The 20,880-nt window shown below is 39.8% G+C and overlaps 1 protein-coding gene across 4 annotated transcripts in view; it reads left to right on the top strand.

The window, feature by feature from the left end:
* The window catches only part of HIVEP1 (HIVEP zinc finger 1), a 149,339-nt gene that overhangs the window by 65,511 nt on the left and 62,948 nt on the right, over positions 1 to 20,880 (top strand). For all 4 annotated transcript variants that reach the window (XM_058732996.1, XM_058732997.1, XM_058732994.1 and 1 more), the window contains exon 3: positions 12,544 to 12,597. In XM_058732996.1, coding sequence (XP_058588979.1) covers positions 12,544 to 12,597 — 54 coding nt within the window. The remainder of the gene's footprint in view (positions 1 to 12,543; positions 12,598 to 20,880) is intronic.

The raw sequence follows: 20,880 nt of genomic DNA, 5'->3' as shown, positions 1-20,880 counted from the left end.
TTGATTGATGTGGGGTGCAGCCTTCATAGGAAGACTTTTTTTTTTTTTTTTTTTTTTTTTTTTAATTTTTTTTTTTTATTTTTGGGACAGAGAGAGACAGAGCATGAACGGGGGAGGGGCAGAGAGAGAGGGAGACACAGAATCGGAAACAGGCTCCAGGCTCCGAGCCATCAGCCCAGAGCCCGACGCGGGGCTCGAACTCACGGACCGCGAGATCGTGACCTGGCTGAAGTCGGACGCTTAACCGACTGCGCCACCCAGGCGCCCCCATAGGAAGACTTTTAAAATGACTCCAGTACTAAGGGAGCAGAGCTTGAGTTCTGCTGTTCTAGGTGATGCATGAAAGAGCAGAAGCCAGGAGCCAGAAGGGTGGCCCTGAGGGACCCGACCTTGCTTTGGCAGCCGTCTGAGGAAGGAGCTTGCATCAGACTTAGCCTCCTCTGTGGAACTTCTCGTGGGTTCTGAACCTGGGTGAAGTTTCAGGAGGGAGACTCTGGGAGTTTGCTTAGTTTTTGACTTCTTAGGAAACGTGTGCTCAGCTCTAAAAACCAGTGGTCTTCCCAGCTCCCTCTAGGGGTGGAAAGGTATAGTTACCCCACCATTATAAGTAGTTAGCATACAGTGGCCTAATACTTAGCTCTGCTCATCAAGGCTAAGGAACTGTCTGCAAAGTGAAACCAGGTATATGTTATTAAGAGACAAAAAATAATTCAAAAGCCTGAGATGGTTTAGTGGTAACATATTCACAGTGTGTCTGTGTACATTTTGTTATCCCATAGTTAGTTTTGCTATCAAGATGATTTTCTTATAGAAGAAATGTTGCATTTCATCGACCCACAGTTTTATCTATTTATTAAAAGATTTCTTTTAACGTTTGTTTATATTTGCAAGAGAGAGACAGAGCGTGAACAGGGGAGGGGCAAAGAGACAGAGACAGAATCTGAAGCAGACTTCAGGCTCCAGGCTGCAAGCTGTCAGCCCAGAGCCCGACGCGGGGCTCGAACCCACAGACAGGGAGATCATGACCTGAGCCCAAGTCAGATGCTTAACCGACTGAGCCAACCAGGCACCCTTGATCCATAATTTTAAAAGCATGGCGAAGCTTTTAACTTTTCTCTTTGAACAACTTTAATTTTTTCTCAGTGTCACAATGGAAATATGCTTTCTGAAAGATACGTGGAGAACTCTGCAAAATACATAAAGGTATACTTTTCCATATGCGTGGAAGTACAGCAAGGCTAGGCATGTCACAGTTGGAATTTTATGGTACATTTTGGTCCTGCTCCCTGTCCCCTGCCTTCACTTTTCCATCTTTTCCTTCCTCGGCTCCTCCTGACCCACCACCCACCGAGCCACTACCCCATCTTGTGTATTTGCCTGCTTGCAGGAACCATCCTCTCGCGCCTTCCCCCTGGAAAAGTCCTTCCCCCTGGAAAGCGCCTTCCCCCTTCTTTTCGTCCTTCCCCCTGGAAAAGTCCAAATTTGGCATTCCTTCTCCAATCCTTCATGCAGGTTGCCAGACTTTGTTAGGATAAACAGCACTGCTGTGCACATGGGAGCCGTCAGATACACGTGGGTTTCTACTTCACAGATTCCCTAGTTGTTGTTCATCAAGAGCTTTTATTTGTCCTTAAATAAAAGGGCCTTAAAACCGGTCAGCTCTTCCATTCACGTCAATAATTTGGCTCACCTTAGCCAGTCTGGAAGGCCTGTCCCAGAAACACTGGGCTCCGTTTTCTTTGTAGCCAGCTACGCTATGCCTCTTCCCTCAGTAAAATCGAGTCCGTTGGGTCTGCGCTTCGTCAAACTCATCCTTCCCATCGGTAGATTTTTCATCTGACGTACCTTCTCCTCTCCTTCCCTGTGACCTCAGAGGATGGCCCTGGCTCTCCCCCTGTTTCAAACCAGCCCTTCTCCTAGACTCTGGATGCTCTTTTCTGCTTCCTTAAGGGTCTTGCCCCTGCATATGTCCTCTTCTTCCCTTTATTTTTGCTCTCGTTTTATGGGCTCCCCACCTTGTGCCTATAAACGTCTTTGAAAACCATACCAAACGTCTTTCTCTTAACCCTGTGTTTCTCAGTGGCTCCCCAGTTCACTCTCTTCTTCTCCACTGAATGTTCTGAAATATAGTTCTGCCCCATCTCTTCTCTGCCTCCCGTGTCATCACTGCCTCCGCCCTCGGCCCCCCCAGCCTCCTCGTCTCACCTCCTGCTTTTGCGAAGCATCGCCAGGACCTCCTAATTGCTCAACCCAGTGGAAGCTTTCTCAGTCTTTCTGGATTGCCTCATCTACCGATTTGACAATGAAACACTGTTCTCTTGATCTCTGTGACTAAAATTATTTCTGGTTCTAATTTTTTCATGCGTTCCTTTTGTTGTGTTTTGTTTTTGTCTCTTTCTTGGGTTTCCCTTTCTTCTGCCTACTCCTGAACAGTTGGAGCTGCCTCTCAGTGTGCCACGATTCTTAACTGGAGAGTAGGTGGCCCGTTAAAATCCTTTGTCAAATCTTTTTTTTTTTTTAAATTTTTTTTCAACATTTTTTATTTATTTTTGGGACAGAGAGAGACAGAGCATGAACGGGGGAGGGGCAGAGAGAGAGGGAGACACAGAATCGGAAACAGGCTCCAGGCTCCGAGCCATCAGCCCAGAGCCTGACGCGGGGCTCGAACTCACGGACCGCGAGATCGTGACCTGGCTGAAGTCGGACACTTAACCGACTGCGCCACCCAGGCGCCCTGTTTTGTCAAATCTTTTAAAGTTTATATAATCTGGGGCCACCATTACTGTAGTTATTGGCTCAGTAGGTCCTCCTTCCAGAAACCTATAGTATAATAGTTTTCTAATATTCTGTCATATGGAGGTACCATATTTACTTGACCATTTCTCAAGTAGTCACTCAATGGATACTTATTGAACACCTACTTTATCCCAGGCGCTGTGGATGATGTAGTTTTTCATAGTAGAAGAAGCACCGTGATGGATGGCCTTTGCTCCACTCCTTTCATGGTCTCAGTCTAGATTTCCAGCAGTTCAGTCACAATTTTAAGGACGAGTGGGTTTTCAAAGATCTTCACTACCTATGGCCAGATCACTTCAGAGAGTAAGTCATATTTTCACTTCCACCAACTCTGTGGTATAGTTATGACTACTAGATATGTAAGACGGCAGTTTCCCAATCCTGTATCTTTAGACCTGCTCTCTCCAGGTTTGTTTCCAAACTGCTCTGAGTTCCTGACACACTGTCTTGTCTTCTTCTTTGCCTTTGCAACCTCCTCATGATCCCCTACCTGAATACCCTCATCCACTCTCGATGGTGAGACCACTCATCTTCTGTTTATTTTCAGCCTGTGTATATTTCATCCATGAAGCTGTTTCAGGACTCTTCCCATTGCCAAGACGGCCACATCTCCCCGTTCTGTGTTCCCTTAGCACCCTGTGGATAGAGTTACACTGTTACGCGTGTAGAGAGATGGCTTGTTTCCTTCTGTAAGTTCCTGCACGTAGAATTGCTCATCTTTGTGTATCTTTAGGCTAGCACACGGGGAGCTAATATATTCTGAATTGAATAAATCCTGTGTGTTAACGTTGTAGAAATCATCCCAGAAGATCTGGTGGTGGCGAACACTGCTCTGGGGGTGAGAGCACAGCGCTGGGGGTGCAGACCAGTGGTAGGAGACTGGGTTGGGGAAGACTTCCTCAAGGAAATGAGAACATGATTAGTGGTCAGTTTCTTTGTTTTAGCGTGTTTATTAGAATAATACTTGGTTTATGTGGTGAAGTCTATCCTTTTCTATTTATTGTTGGCGGGTTTTTGTTTGTTTGTAGTTTTTTTGTTTTTATACTAATGATAGATGTGATTTAGTCAAGTCCGTTCTGGACATTGTTACCTTTTTCCTCCATTGTCCTGCTGCAGTTATGTTACAACAATATCCTTCCTAATACTGAAATATCTTTGCATACCTATTTCACACCCTACTTGGGTGTGGCTTTCCAAACTTTGAATATACTTCTTTTAAAAAAATTAATTTTTTTAAGTTTTCTTAAGTGATCTCTATGCCCCAGCGTGGGGCTCAAACTCACGACCCCAAGATCAAGAATCATATGCTCCACTGAGCCAGCCAGGTGCCCCTGTACTTCTTGGTGTTGATTGTTATTTTTTAAATTATTAATTATTTTTATTTTTTCATTTACATCCAAGTTAGTTAGCATACAGCGCAACAATGATTTCAGGAGTAGAATCCAGTGATTCATCCCCTTTGTGTAACACCCAGGGCTCATCCCAACAAGTGTCCTTCTTAAGCCCCTTGTCCATTTAGCCCATCCCCCCACCCACTACCCCTCCAGCAACCTTCAGTTTGTTCTCTGTATTTAAGAGTCTCTTATATTTTGTCCCCTCCCTGTTTTTATATTGCTTTTGCTTCCCTTCCCATATATTCATCTGTTTTGTATCTTAAATTTGACATATGAGTGAAGTCATATGATCTTTGTCTTTCTCTGACAGACTAGTTTTGCTTAGTATAATACCCTCTAGTTCCATCCATATAGTTGCACATGGCAAGATTTCATTCTTTTTGATCGCCGAGTAATACTCCATTGTGTATATATATATCACATCTTCTTTATCCATTCATCCATCGATGGACATTTGGGCTCTTTCCCTACTTTGGCTATTGTCGATAGTGCTGTTCTTTTTTTTAAAAAAAATTTTTTTTAACGTTTATTTATTTTTGAGACAGAGAGAGACAGAGCATGAATGGGGGAGGGTCAGAGAGAGGGAGACACAGAATCTGAAACAGGCTCCAGGTTCCGAGCTGTCAGCACAGAGCCCGACGCGGAGCTCGAACTCACGGACCGCAAGATCATGACCTGAGCCGAAGTTGGCCGCCCAACCGACTGAGCCACCCAGGCGCCCCTCAGTAGTGCTGTTCTAAACATGGGGGTGCATGTGTCCCTTTGAAACAGCACAGCTGGATCCCTTGGATAAATGCCTCGTAGTGCAATTGTGGGGTCGTAGGGTAGTTCTATTTTTAATTTTTTGATGAGCCTCCATACTGTTTTCCAGAGTGGCTGCACCAGCTTGCATTCCCACCAGCGGTGCAAAAGAGATCCTCTTTCTCCGCATCCTTGCCAACATCTGTTGTTGCCTGAGTTGTTACTTTTAGCTATTCTCAGTGGTGTGAGGTGGTACCTCAGTGGGGTTTTGACTTGTATTTTCCTGATGATGAGTGATGTTGAGCATTTTTTCATGTGTTAGCCATCTGGATGTCTTCTTTAGAAGAGAGCCTATTCACATCTTTTGCCCATTTCTTCACTGGATTATTTGGTTTTTTTGGCTGTTGAGTTTGATAAGTTCTTTATAGATTTTGGATACTGCCCCTTTATCTGATATATCATTTGTAAATATCTTCTCCCATTCTGCTGGTTGCCTTTTAGTTTTGCTGATTGTCTCCTTCACTGTGCAGAAGCTTTTTATCTTGACGAGGTCCCAATAGTTCTTTCTGCTTTCGTTTCCCTTGCCTCCAGAGACGTGTTGAGTAAAAAATTGCTGCGGCTGAGGTCAAAGTGGTTATTACTTGCTTTCTCCTCTAGAATTTTGATGGCTTCCTGTCTTACATTTAGTTCTGTTATCCATTTTGAGTTTATTTTTGTGTCTGGTGTAAGAAAGTGGCCCAGGTTCATTCTTCTGCATGTTGCTGTCCAGTTTTCCCAACACCGTTTGCTGAAGAGACTGTCTTTATTCCATTGGATATTCTTTCCTGCTTTGTCAAAGATTAGCCAGCCATACATCTGTGGGTCCATTTCTGGGTTCTCTATTCTGTTCCAAGGATTATTTTTTTAAAATGTGTTTTTATTATTTTGACAGAGCACAAGTAGGGGAGGGACAGAGAGAGAGGGAGACCTAGAATATGAAGCAGGCTCCAGGCTCTGAACTGTCAGCATAGAGCCTGATGTGGGGCTCAAACTCATGGACTGTAAGATCATGACCTGAGCTGAGGTCGGATGCTTAACTGACTGAGCCACCCAGGAACCCCTTGATATAGATTGTTAAATCCATATTCATATATGGAACTTGTCTGTGGTGCTGATTTTTCTTCCCCTTTGGTCACATTGATGTCAGGGCCATATCAGCTTTATAAAATGACTTAGAACAGCTTTTGTGTTATCCTGTGCTCTGAAACTTTTTAGGAAATGCTTTACTTTTCAGAATTGGAAAGAATTTGATAACAAAAGCATCTGGGCCTGGAACCTTTAAACAAGGTAGTTCTTTGTCGTCCTCTGGTAACTTTCTTCGTTTCATCCGTCGTTATTCCTGGATCAAGTTGAGTAATTTCATGCTCTCTGGAACCTTTTACTAATCAATCACAATTTTCAAATTTATTAGCACAGAATTGAGTCTTGTATTTTTTTCCCTGTATACTTCAGGCAAGGTATTTTCCAATTTGAAATATTACTGGTCTGGATAATCATTTTCAGCATTATTGCACAGTGTCCTCTTCCTGAAGGACACAGGTCCAGAGGCACAAAGATGTGTAACTACAGGTTAAAATGTGTGACTTACAAATGTGGGCTTACTTAGCTGATTTAGTAGTGAACACCAGGGACAAGTGTCATTTAGAAGAGCATGTATTGGGGACACCTGGGTGGCTCAGTCAGCCTCCTGATTTCAGCTCAGGTCATAAGATCGAGCCCAGCATCAGGCTCTGCACTGACAGCACGGAGCCTGCTTGGGATTCTCTGTCCCTGTCTCTCTGCCCTTCCCTGGCACACACACACTCTCTCTCTCTCTCTCTCTCTCTCTCTCTCTCTCTCAAAATAAATAAACATTAAAAAAAATTAAAAGCATGTATGGGTATTAGATGCATTCTTAACATTACATCATTGTCTATATTTAGTCTTACTGAAATAGCTGTAGCAGTTAACAGTAAGAGTAAGGGAGCTTGTGCTGACGGGTAACGAGGGGACGTAGGAGTTATGCTTATTTAGTAGTAAAAATAGTACAGTCGCATATGGTGATCCTTTTTCAATCAGATGGCTTCTCTTTCAGTAAATAGAGGTGCCTTTTACAGTTCATTAGGATCTACTTCATACGATTCTACTATTAGCTTTTGTGCTTTGTGCTTTTAGGGCCAAGGGAAGAGGGAGAGTCTGTGGTGTTAGAGCCGGGGTTATTAGGTACAGATCCGAAAAGTGGCAGAGAAGGATGAGCTAGTAAAATGAAGGTAGAGATCATTTGTTCTTGATCGCATGGAGTAAGAAAGAGTTCACTCAAGTGTTTTTCACGGTCGGCATACAGCTTCCCAAATGTCGAAATCATCTGTAACGTTAAAGAGGATATGATGCTGGGTTCTTCAGTGAAACCACCCAATGCCGGTTGTAAGTTTGTGTGCCTGGATCCTGTTTTCTCTTTCTCAGAATGCACCTGCGCTTCTCTGCAGCCTGGCAGGTTATTGCCAGCATTTCTCCAATCAGTAAATCATGCAGGGCCATCGTATCATCATGATTACTAATGATCATGAGACAGGTCACCGCAGAGAGACAGGGTTCCGCATGCAAGGTCTGGTGGTGGCACAGAGCAGGGAGTGACAGACTGTGAATGAGGGTGTTAAGAGAAGGGATGGGGTGGGATCTGACGGGGCCTGCCCCGAGGGGGCGGCTGAAGCTGGAAAGAAAACAGCAGTGGGGCTGGGGGTGAGGCCGAGGAGGACCTTGTGAGTTGGCCACACAGCGGAACCCGGGCTTTATATTTACCTTCAAATTGAGAGGCAAGGGATTGTTTAAAGGGTATGATCATCTGTAAGCCCCTCCAGGAAAGCCTGTCTGTTTGGTTTGGCTTGTTCTCCCATCTTCAGCCCCTCCTGTTGTTCCTGACACGGGGTGGATGTTCACCACAGTGAAAACACAGCTTTTGTGGAATCAAATCCTTACGACTTTGTGTGTTGGTCCCCAAAGCTGGGATGCCCTGCATCCTGAGGCTCTTGAGGGGTGGTGTTCAGGGAGCCCCACCCCCACCCCACTTCACCACGGGATGGAAATGGTCAAGAGCAGAAACCTACCAGGAGGATTGCTTTACTGTTGTGATTTGTTTCAATTATTCAGTCTTCTCCCCAGAGCCCTAAAAGAAAGGTTATTTTCTTTTTTTCCCCCTAAAGTTTATTTATTTATTTTGAGAGAGAGAGAGAGTGAGCAGAGGAGGGGCAGAGAAAGAGAGAGCGAGTGAGAATCCTAAGCAGTCTCTGTGCTATGACACAGGGCTCAGTCCCATGAACTGTGAGATCATGACCTGAACCAAAATCAAGAGTTGGATGCTCCACTGACTGAGTCACCCAGGCACCCCAAGAAAGGTTGTTTCTTTTTTTTTTTTAACTTTTTTTTTAATGCTAATTTATTTTTGAGAGAGACAGAGTGTGGACGGTGGAGGAGTGCAGAGAGAGGGAGACATAGAATCTGAAGCAGGCCACGAGGCTCTGAGTTGTAAGCATGGAGCCCAACATGGGGCTCAAACTCACAAACTGTGAGATCATGACCTGAGCCAAAGTGGGACGCGTAACCAACTGAGCCACCCAGGCGCCCCAAGAAAGGTTGTTTCTTAAGGGCTCTGGGACTTGGTTTTGGTTTTGTTTTTTGTTTTGGGGTGTTTTTTTTTTTTTTTTTTCTCCATGGTTTCAGATTATCTTTCACAAATAAAGAGATGTTTTCCCTTTAATTATTTATGGATGATGGAAATAAAATATTTTTACATGGTTTGTGTGTACAAAAGTTTTTAAATATGTGAGGCATTGTACAAAATTGTTCATAATCTTTACCATTCACAATTTCTGTGCCTTATTGGGGAAGGAAATCTGTAAGGAGTTGTAAATTTTCAATAGTTGCAGAACCAAAATACGACTTACGTGATTAGTAGCTTCTCCCTTCTCCTGGCCTATTACTTTCTCAGCCATGGGCCCCTCTGGATTGTAGAAAAGATTATGGATCCATTCATGTTGCTGGAGTCTTTACCAGGTGACAGCTCCTCCAAATACATTTAGTAAAAATTGAACTAATTAGAATTACATCTTAAATACGCTAAAAACTCATTACAGTAAGAATGCATTACTCACTTTAGACCTACTGACATGGTGTGAATGTCCATTTTGCTTACATATCTATTTTTATTCTTAAACAACAGCAACAGAGAAACTACAGTTTATTTCTCGATGTGTATTTCTTTGTGAGATTGTTACCTCAGATAACAGTGACATGGAGGGCATGATGGAAGGTGTCTCCGAATCTGAGATCCCATTCTAAGTAACACCCCCAAGCCCCCAAATCAAGGCTTACAAGTGAGATCGTGTATTACTGCTGGGAAGTGTTACCCTTGGTAAAGGGAAAAGGGGAAAAAAATAAAAAGTAAAAAAGATGCGTAGGGAACTTCTTTTTGTATCAGGTTCTGAATCCAGCAGTGGGTTGTAAAATCAATATAGCTGGCTGGGCAAGGGAGCATTATTCATTTTTAATAGGAAAAGATTGAAGATGGAGTGTGGGTAAGTTTGTTTCTGAATTATGTGTACACATGTGTAATTGGTTGAAATGTAAAAACACATTTATTGCTCTGAGTCATAGTGAAAAAATGATAAATAGTGCTTTAAAAATCAGTAAGTTGCCTTGTATGAACCAATTAAGAGCAGACAATGTATGAGTCCTTTCTCTGTGATTTTGGAGTGTCTCTGAAACATATTTGACCTGAAAAATCCTAAAGCATAGGTTAAATATAAACAGGACTTTCTCTAAAAATTGAAGCAAAGGCTTTTAATACTATTACAAGCTCTCTAAATGAAAATTGTATTTACCTATTGAACTGGGGCTTTCGGTAAAAGAATTTAAGTAGATACTTATACCTACCAAAGTAGATGTCCTAAATCTGCTGATTTATGCATAGTTATTATCAAGAGAAAAAAGCAACTTAATTGAAAATTCAACAACAAAGACCAGTATTTTGTGATCACATGTAAATTGAGGTCATTTTTCTAAGAATTTGTTATGTTACCAGTGCAAGCAGAAGGTGGCCAAACCTCAGTGTACTGAATAGCAGTTATTCTTAAATATGTGTTAAATCATGAGTTTTTGTTGCTTTGAGCCACAATCGCTTCTGTTAATAAAAAAAGGTGTTTTATTGTATAATGCCAAATTATGTGTGCATAAACAAGCACAGTCATTACTACTAGAATATATATAATATGTATGTATATATTTATGGTTCTTAAGTTTGGAGGGACTGCTGGCATAGAAATGAGAGTGTTTTTTTCCTTTTTATGTTTCTCAAGGACTGTATTTAAATTCATGGTTTGTTTCTTTACATTTTAAAGGTATACAGCATACTTCATATGCTTTACTTTTTTAAAAAGCAGCCCTTGTCCTTTTGTTACTTACGTTAACATAGATTTCATCCATGCATTTGGTAGTTTTCTTTTTGAAATAAAATTACTGCTGATGCAGGGTCCACTTTCTACATTTAATAAGAGGCGTTTTGCTTTTTGTTTTGTTTTGTTTTCTTTTCTTTTTTTAGGACCGTTTCCAGTTCACTTGTCATTTCATGAGAAATAACTAAAATTTGTGAATAAGAAAAATTGTAATATTTCTCTAGGTTACCTCTACTTGTAGATCTCATGCTGGATCTGATAATTAGCAAACAAATAGGACATTGCTGTGGGGATACACTTATCAGGATGAAAATTTATTTTTGACCAGTGCTGACAGTGTTTAATACTCCAAGCTAGCTCGACTCCGTTTTTCCTGCTGCTCCCACTCCGCTTTTATTTTGCCGACCGGGTGAATCAACCTGTGATTAAAAGAAGTTTGATCAGAAAATGGAAGGTTCTCTGAGTTTTCTGGCTTCTTCCTCAAGGTTAATGGGAGAAGAAGCAGGTGGTTGAGAGGGCCCCTGTGGTGGGGATCCGTGTCTTTTACTTGTTTGGAAAAGGATCAGCATTTTGGAAGTTGATCTTGCCTGGCCAGTGGCGGTAGGCCTAGCACTGAAGACCATTTTGGGAACTGGCGGTGGACGCCAGAGGGGGTAAATGGCTGAAGTACCAGTATTTTGAAAATTGTTAAATGATACTTCCATGCATTCACTAAAATATTATGTAATTATTGGTACTGTATTCTTTTCAGTACAAGAAAGTACCCTGGGAATTTTGTAACTTCTACCATTATAACGAGTACTTAGGCCCCTGTATTAAAGCTGGAATTAGTTATTGTCTTCATCATCAAATAAGTACATCCTTATACAATTTAAAGTAATCGTTGTGGGGCGCCTGGGTGGCTCAGTCGGTTAAGCGTCCGACTTCAGCTCACGTCACGATCTCACGGTCCGTGAGTTCGAGCCCCGCATCGGGCTCTGGGCTGATGGCTCGGAGCCTGGAGCCTGCTTCCGATTCTGTGTCTCCCTCTCTCTCTGCCCCTCCCCCATTCATGCTCTGTCTCTCTCTGTCTCAAAAATAAATAAAAACGTTAAAAAAAAAATAGAAATAAAGTAATCGGTTTTTTTTTTTAATGTTTACTTTTGAGAGAGAGGGAACGCACGCATGTGGGAGAGGGGGAGAGGGAGAGGGAGAGAGAAAAATCCCAAGCGAGCTTTGTGCTGTCAGCGGCTGAACCGGAAATGGGGCTTGACTCACGAACTCCGATCTGAGCCGAAGTGTGACACTTAACCGACTGAGCCACCCAGGCGCCCTTACATTAATTGTTAACCAAAGTATAACACACGCTTTTTTACAAAATCCACTTGTGCTCCGAGCCTCAGCTCTAACAACTGCAGGCTCTGGGCCCACGCTCATCACCCTCTCCTGTCCGCTCCTGGGGCAGCCCTCCCCGTGCCTTGGTAATTATTACTTGTGGGTTACACCTTTATTACTTGTGGGTTACACCTGATCTTCAGAACTGGCTCACATGTAACAGTTCTAGAGTCATTACTCTGATAGAGTGGCTCTCTGTTGCAGTCGGCTACCCACACTTCATACGTAACTATCCTGGTACCAACCGTTGGCAAGAGGGACGGGTATTCCACTATTCTTCTGCTTCTCCTTTCATTTCTTGTCCAGTTCTTCCTTTTCCTTCTTCCATGTTTGGCATAGGTTTTAGGCCATCCATGGACTTCGTTTAGACTTGTTTTTAAGCTAGCAGGCATTTGTTACATCTCTCTAATAAAATCACTGCTGGGCATTCATGTGTCTTTATAAGGAAAGCTTTATTTTTAGGTATTTATTAGGCACCTAAACATGTGTTAATTATCGTTCAGTATTTAAAACGCACTAATTATTTGCATTATGGAAACATTCATTGATTGCAACTGGTCCTTGTGACAAAGACGTGATTGAAATTATATATTCAGTTTTAAAATAAGGGAATATGTCCTTACTTCAACAGTTTACACATATTTACTTCATAAGTAATTCAATAAATATTGATTACTATGTATGAGGCTCCTTGTATAAGTAGTGTGTTTGTCTTACTGCATTCTTATTTGTATATGATGCATTGATTTGTAAAATCTCTTTGTTTTTCTTAGATAAAATTGAAGAAGCACAAAAAGAACTTAATGGGGCAGAAGTGTCAAAAAAAGGTAAAGTCAACCCCAATGTATTCTGTATTCTTAACAGAGATTCCTATTCAGATCCCTATAATTGCAGCCTTACTAAATCTATCAGTGAAAACATATCACGGAATTAGAAATCACCTTAGACTGATTGATACCTGAAAGTATATGGACTTTACTTCCTGAAGTGCTTTAGCTACTTCTGTAGCTATTCTGTAACTGTTTCTACAAATTAAGATATCGCTGGTAGGATTATGAGAGATCGTTGCAGCTCTTTTGAAAGTCCTATTTATGAGACTGTCCCATAGCAATAAAAGTACCAATATGATGCCTGTGTTTTAACATGTATGTGCCTATCTCTGTATGTTCTTGTGATGCAGTATTTTTTTGTAATGACGAAAGCCCAAGATAGATAAAATTATATGAATGCTAGTCAGGGGAAAGAATGGTTGAATCAGTTTAATACATTGTATTTTGGGATATATTATGCACCTTTTCAAGAAATGTTAATTCTTTCAATTGACAGTGGTGGTTTATTGATGAATGAGGAAAACGAAATTGCACGGTAGCTTGTAAAATATCTCAGTTTATAAGTTTAATCAAATTTCAAAGGCATACATGTCTACATATTTATACACATTTCACACAAATATGTTTACAAAGGTGGAAGGAAGGGTCTGAGGAAGCTTAACTTTCCTTTATATGGCTTTATGGTTTTTATTAATTACAATGGTTGTAATTTTGTATAAAAAATTTAAAGGCAAAAATTGGTTTTCATGGTAGAAAACCTAGTGTTCGTTTTTCCAGATAATATGAAAAATACATTCAATATTAAGTAGTCTGTGGAGAGGGGAAGACAGGTGGATCGTCTCCCAACACTGTATGTTAATGAGTAAAATCGATTAAAAGGATATAATTAAAGCTCCCATTATAGCATTTATATTTCATGACTTATTATTTCTTTGTCCTTATTATATTTTCTAATTATAGTGGAATATTTTGACAGTAATTTAGCTATATATGAATCCAATGGAAAGTCTCTTTTCTTTTTTTTTAAATCGATTTAGGTTCCTAGCTAAGTATCTTTAGTAGAAATATTTCTGGCTATTCAGGTTTTCCATCCCTTGGACCAACCTGCGAACCTCCAAGATGCTGTGGCGTTGGTCTGAATAGTTATGTTGTGATGTGCAGCAACCTTGAAGCGTCTCTCCATTTTCTTCTTCTCGCACCCCCTTCTTCCATGCAATCTGGAAGGTCCATAACAAACAGGATCCTTTAATGATACTCTTGCAGAAAAGCCTAGAAAGAACAGAGAAATCACTATAGCCATGCTGTCCCTTTCCAAGGTTGACTAAAGGTCCCTTCCCTCATTGCTGTAGACATAAAGCATGTAAGACACACAGGCTGTAAGAGATGCTTTACATCCAGTAAGGGTTTAGAGCTGCTGCAAGGAGAAAAATAAATGTGTGCTTGTTTTGCGTTTCCTTCTTTCTTACTCCCGTGGCAAAGAATTTTAAGAACAGTGAACTAAATGCCTATAGGAAGGAGGAAGCGGAACAAAGGTTCTAGAAAAAGAAATTGGATAATGAGTTTCAGAATAATCCAGTGGGCTACACTTGGCAGGCTACACTTATTTAAGACCGAGGATGAATACCAAGTGAGCGTTGTTCTGTGCGGTTCGCTGCCTAGAATTACTACTTGGCTTTCATTTTTACGTACACATTCGGGGCAAATTAAAAATGAGATCGTTTTTGGGGCGCCTGGGTGTCTCAGTCGGTTAGGTGTCCAACTTCAGTTCTTGTCATGATCTCACGGTCTGTGAGTGCGAGCCCTGCATCGGGCTGTGTGCTGACAGCTCAGAGCCTGGGTCCTGCTTCGGATTCTGTGTCTCCCTTTCTCTGCCCCTCCCCTGCTCACACCTCCCTCCTCCCCCCCCCTCCAAATAAGTAAACACTTAAAAAAAAATTTTTTTTAATGAAATAGTTTTTCTCTCAAATATAGTTAAGGAATAATATCATTTTGTCTTTAACAATATGAGATAAAAATCTTTCAGTAATAAAAGTATTGAGATTTCTCAAATCTTTGCTGGCCGACCTGCTGATTAAAGGAAATTCATTTCTTCCTTTGGATAATATGCTGTAAAAATTTGTTGTTATTTTTATTAGGATGATTCATCTAGGGCAGTTACTTTTTCACTATTTTTTCTTTTTTTCTTTTCTCTTAATTTTTTTTAATGTTTTTATTTATTTTTGAGACAGAGAGAGACAGAGCATGAATGGGGGAGGGGCAGAGAGAGAGGGAGACACAGAATCGGAAGCAGGCTCCAGGCTCCGAGCCGTCAGCCCAGAGCCCGACGCGGGGCTCGAACTCACGGACTGTGAGATCGTGACCTGAGCTGAAGTCGGACGCTTAACCGACTGAGCCACCCAGGCGCCCCCCCTTTTTTTTTTAATTTTATTTTAATTTCACTATTTTTTCAACAGGCCTTTGCTTTTTCCCCCTGAAAGTTTGACTTTTGTCTTCTATATATGGCTATTTGTCTACAATGCTGTGGTTCTAAGGTTTTTTCTCCATTGAAGATACTGTAATTGTTCAATTTATTTATTGTTCTTTCTCCTCCTTTCCTTCTTTTTTTTTTTTTTAAACCATTAGTACAAGTAACTGATTTGAATCTAGCACTAATGGCAAGCCCTTAAAAAACCCATAAAAAAAGAAGAAACACCTCGGTCATTGATAGATCTTTATTGTTTTCTGACATTTTAAGAAAAGATTAATTTGTTTAGTGTAATAGGGTGGCTAAGAAAGTGACTTTGCCCATTACGCACCAATAAAATAAAGAAGGGCACTAAATTATGTTAATGTGTTTCTTTTACTCTTTCTAGAGAGAAAGAATACATGAATGAAAATTAGATGACTTTGATTTATTTTAATTTTAATCAGTTTGGGGATAAACGTAACATGTAACATTCACATAATTCTCCATAACGTCATTATATTCTTCCTTACAGTGCTCTTTACTTGTTCTTAACCTCCATCATATTTGACACTACTCTGAAAATTATTGCATGGGATTTATTTTTTTTTTTAACGTTTTATTTATTTTTGAGACAGGGAGAGACAGAGCATGAACAGGGGAGGGTCAGAGAGAGGGAGACACAGAATCTGAAACAGGCTCCAGGCTCCGAGCTGCCAGCACAGAGCCCGACGCGGGGCTCGAACTCACGGACTATGAGATCATGACCTGAGCTGAAATCGGACGCCCAACCGACTGAGCCACCCAGGCGCCCCACATGGGATTTAAATAAAATAGTGAATGTCGCAGATGTGGGAATGGAAAATGTATAAACTAGGAAGAAATAAATAGATCGGTTTTTCAGGAGAGCTTTCATAGTCTATCTTTTGTATAAGCTTTAATTTTAATACTTTGTTTTAAATTTTTACCATACAATATTTGACATATGTAAGTTAATATATGTAATGTATTACAAATTTTTGTTTTTTAACGCTTATTTTTGAGAGAGAGAGAGAGACACAGAGCACGAGAGGGGGAGGGGCAGAGAGTGAGGGAAACACAGAATCCAAAGCAAGCTCCAGGCTCCGAGCTGTCAGCACAGAGCCCGACGCGGGGCTCGAACTCATGAACCGTGAGATCATGACCTGAGCCAAAGTTGGCCGCTTAACTGACTGAGCCACCCAGGTGCCCCTGTATGTGATGTGTTATAAAGCATAAAAACAACATGGTGATCTTTCACTCCACCACCCAGTGTGAAAACTGGCGCATCGTCAATACCATTGTATCAACCTGCGTGCTCGTCAGTATTTCCCTCTGTCTGCTCTTTAGAGGTATTTACCATCCTCAACTTTGTGTTCATCATGTTAATGCTTCATAAAAATAATTACATATTCTCAAACAGTATACTTTTTAGCTTTGCTTGAGTTTGAGCTTTAAAAATAAAATTATGTTCCTTAATTTTAACAGCTTTTTCACTCAACCTTGTTTCTAAAATGTATGCATGTTGTTGAAAGTAGCTATTTCTTCCCGTTGCTGTAACAATATTTTATTACATGACGCAGTATGTACCTCCATTCTCTTGTTGATGGATTTCAGTTATTTCTCCCTTTTTGCTGTCACAAACAGTACAGCTCCGAATACTCTCATAGCCTAGTGCACATGTGTGAGTTTTCCAGGACATACCCAGGGAGCGTAGATGTTCAGCTTCATAAGATGATGCGAGATGGTTTTCCAGAGTTTTTGGGAAATTTTACATTTCCTCCATCAGTGTCTAAGAATTCATTTTGTGCTATCCAGTACTTGGTATTGTCATTGTTTTTATTTTTTCCAGTTGGATGGGTAAAAAGTAGTATTTTGTTCTGCTCTGGATTTATTTTTCCCCAATTAGTAATAATGTTAAACATGTCTTCACTTGTATACCACTTTCTTGAAATGCTTACTTGTATCTTTTATGCATTTTAAACATCTTTTTTTTTTTAAATATGTTTTGGATAACAGCTCTTTATTCATGTTATGTGCTTTAGTTCTGGGCTTACTTTTTTACTTTCTTTAAAGTACTTTTTGGGGGGCGCCTGGGTGGCTCAGTCGGTTGGGCGTCCGTCTTCGGCCCGGGTCATGATCTCGTGGTCCGTGGGTTCGTGCCCCACGTCGGGCTCTGTACTGACGGCTCAGAGCCTGGAGCCTGCTTCAGATTCTGGGTCTCCCTCTTTCTCCCCCTCTCCTGCTTGTGCTCTCTCTCTCTCTCAAAAATAAATAAGCATTTAAAAATTTTTTTAAATGAATAAATAAATAAAGTACCTTTTGGTACACAGAAGTTCTTGGTTTTAATATCATCAAACTATTAAGCTTTTTCATTTATGATTAGTATTTTTTTGTTGTTGTTTTTCTGGAGATTTTTAAATATATTTGCTTGCCTTAAATTCTTCCCTCCCACAAGGTCTTGCATGTTTTTTCTGTTTTCTTCTAAACAAAACAAACAAAACAAACAAAAAAAAAACCTTTCACATTCAGATAAAAAAATACATCTGAAGTTTATTTAAAAAAAAAATACAGTGTGAGTTTGGGTTCCACTTTCTTTTTTTTTTTTTTTTTTTTTTTTTTTACCCCAAATGGATAACTATTTGTCCCAGAGTATTTATTACATTGATTCTCCTTTTACTCTTTTTCATCTTAATTTTCTTGATAGGTATGGGTTTGTTTGTTGGCTCTCTGTTCTCTTCTGTTAATCTGTGAGTTAATATTACAATGTGTTAATTACTATCACTACATGTTTCAATACACAGCAGGGAAAATTCCTAAAGTGTTTTGACTATTTCTAGTTTTTTGCTCATCCATTTAAATTTTAGAATCAGCTTTTAAAATAACTTGTTGGGACTTTGTTTGGGATTGCATTGTATTTGGGGCAAACTGACGATTGTCACAATTTTCAGGCTTTCTATGTCCAAAAATAATATATTTTTGATACTTGTGTTTTCTTTGTCTTATAGTTTATTCCATATGGATCTTGTACTTATTTTATTGAATTTATTCCTTGAAACTTTATTTTTTTACTGATTACATTGATTGTGTGTGTATATATGTGAAATTGTTTTTTAGCTCTTGTTGGCAAATAGAAATGCAGGATATTTTTTGTGCATTCATCTTGTATCCAGCCACTTGGCTGAATCATTCATTCCAAAACTTTGTTTGCAGGTGCTTTAGATTTTCTTGTAAACAGTCTGATGCTAGTGGTAATGAAAGTTTTGTTTCCACCTTTTTAAATTATTGTTCCTTTATTTAGTTTTCTTGTTTTACCCAGTAGGCTCTGGTAAAATCAAAAGAATGGTAGTATTGGTGTCCTTGACTTGTTCTTGATTGTAAAGGGAATGCTTCTAATATTTCATGAAAATGTTTAAAGTCTTTTTAGGAGAAGGGAGGGTCAGGGTTTTTTGTTTGTTTGTTTTGTGTGTGTGTGTGTGTGCACGTCCGCGTGTGCGCTTGTTTAAGTAGCATAAGGAGGTTATCTTTTTGATCTACTGAGATTTTTAAAAGAATCATAAGTGGATCTTTTTTTCATCAAATGGTTTTTCTTCATATGTAGAGCTTAATCTTATGGTCTCCCTTCTCTCATTCTAGTGTTTAAACTTCTCTTGCATCCTCTTAATACAATGAATTTAGTCTCGATTTTTATCTTTTTAAATACACTGCTAGATTTAATTTGTTAATATTTGATGAAGAATTCTGGGGCACCTGGGTGGCTCAGTCAGTTGAGCTTCGGACTCTTGGTCTCAGCTCAGGTCGTGATCTCAAGTTTCACGGTACTAAGCCCTGCATTGGGCTCCACGCTGATAGTGCAGAGCCTGCTTAAGATTGTCTCCAAAATAAATAAAATTTGAAAAACATATATTTGCTGAAGTATTCTGTATCCGGGTTCAAATTGAAGATATTGGTCTGTAGTTTTAGTTTCTTTTAATTATCCTTGCCTGATTTATTTCAAAATTATAGTAGCTCAGTAGAGGTGATCTGAGAACTATCCTCCTGTTTCCTATGGACGTATTTGTTTAATACTGGAATGATAGCTTTATAGGAAGGTCGTAGGATATATTTTGACTTTGTTTTAAAAACATTTTTTTTATGTTTAAGAGAGAGAGAGAGAGAGAGCACTCAAGCAGGGAAGGGGCAGAGAGAGAGAGACAGACAGACAGACAGACAGACAGAATCTGAAGCAGGCTCCAGGCTCTGAGCTGTCAGCACAGAGCCCAACATGGGTCTCGAACTCATGAGCCATGAGATCATGACCTGAGCCAAAGTTGGACCCTTAACCGACTGAGCCGACCAGGTGCCCCTATTTTGACTTTCAAGAGGAGTTGAGGGTAGATTTTTAAGTGTCAAGTCAGTATATTTAATAGTATGGATCTACTCAAGTTTTCTTTTTTCTCTTCTATCAGAGAGTACGTTATATTGTTATAATTTATACATTCTGTTAAGTCTTCACATTTATTGGTAAAAAGTCATTTGTGGTATTCTCTTACTCTTTCATTACTGCTGGATTTTTTCATTGTTAATTTTGTTCATTTGTGCTTTTTCTCTCTTTCTTGATTAGTGTTACAAAAGGCTTGCCTGCTTCACTTCCAATTATACCAACTTCTGATTTTCTTCATACTCTTTTGTAGCATCCTTTTAAGTTATCAGTAAGTTTTGCTTTTTTATTATATTTTTTCCTCTTTTTCTTTGGGTTCACTCTGTTATCAAATTTCTTAGGTTGGAATCTGGGCTAATTTATTTTAAGCATTTGGTTTTTTTTTTTTAACTCAAATCACTTCAGGGTATTAATTACCTTCTAAGTTATTGCTTTAGTTAAATTGTACATGATTTCATATTTACTGCTTTCATTAATGTCTGTGCTGTTTTCTTCTTTTACCCTCTTGACAATTTTTTTCCTCACATTTTTGGGGATTTTATTTATGTTTTTGTTAGTGATTTGTCACTTAATTGCATGGTTATAATTAATTGTTTTTTTTTTTAAAACCAGTTTGTATTTCTAAAATAATTTGCTCTCTGTATCTGAACACTGTGAACTCAAGATTTTCGGGAAATGTTCTACAAAAATGCTCCTGGATTTTAAGCTAGAAATTTAGCATTCAGCGCCTTATAAACTTTAGGGTTACAAAGATTAAATAGCTGAAGTTGAAAGATGTCAAATAACATTACCCCGAGAAGAATGCAACCAGAAAGTGAAATGAGGAGGCTTCGAGTCCTTGTCTTGGATTGTGCTGTTCTAACATTATTTCATGTCCTAACTGGATGAGAGCTGAATCTATGAGTCCTATTCTAAATGACCCTTTGAGTGATGAGATTATGATAGTGTGTAAGTCACCTCCTTTAAAAATGTTGTGATAATGCAGGAAAAAATAGGATTCAGACAGTGGGTACTGAAGAAGGTAGAGATCGTAGGTCAGTTTGCACTGGAATTTTTCACATTAATTCTGTCTCAAACAGCAAAATCCTGACATTGCCGTCATAACGCCAGCCATCTCCTTCCAGCACCTGGGGTATATCACTCTGAAGTTTTATACTCCAGCCACCAGAAAGTTTTGTATGTACAAAATAGTTTCTGTTAATCATCCATTTTACCATGGATCTGAGAGTATGGTTTATATGGTTTATATGGTTTATAACCATATGGTTTATATGGTTTAAGAGACAGTGTAAGGAATCCGTACTGAATGCTCAGGTAACTTTGTGATTTCAGATTTGCTCCGAGGAATCACTTGACAAGTAGGATTTTTGTTAACATAGGCATAATTTGTGCCCTGGAA

The sequence above is a fragment of the Neofelis nebulosa genome, chromosome 6 (genome assembly GCF_028018385.1).
Source record: "Neofelis nebulosa isolate mNeoNeb1 chromosome 6, mNeoNeb1.pri, whole genome shotgun sequence".
In the NCBI taxonomy this organism is placed as follows: Eukaryota; Metazoa; Chordata; class Mammalia; order Carnivora; family Felidae; genus Neofelis; species Neofelis nebulosa.
The sequence above is the reverse complement of the archived record's forward strand: the minus strand, read 5'-3'. Positions and strand labels throughout refer to the sequence as shown.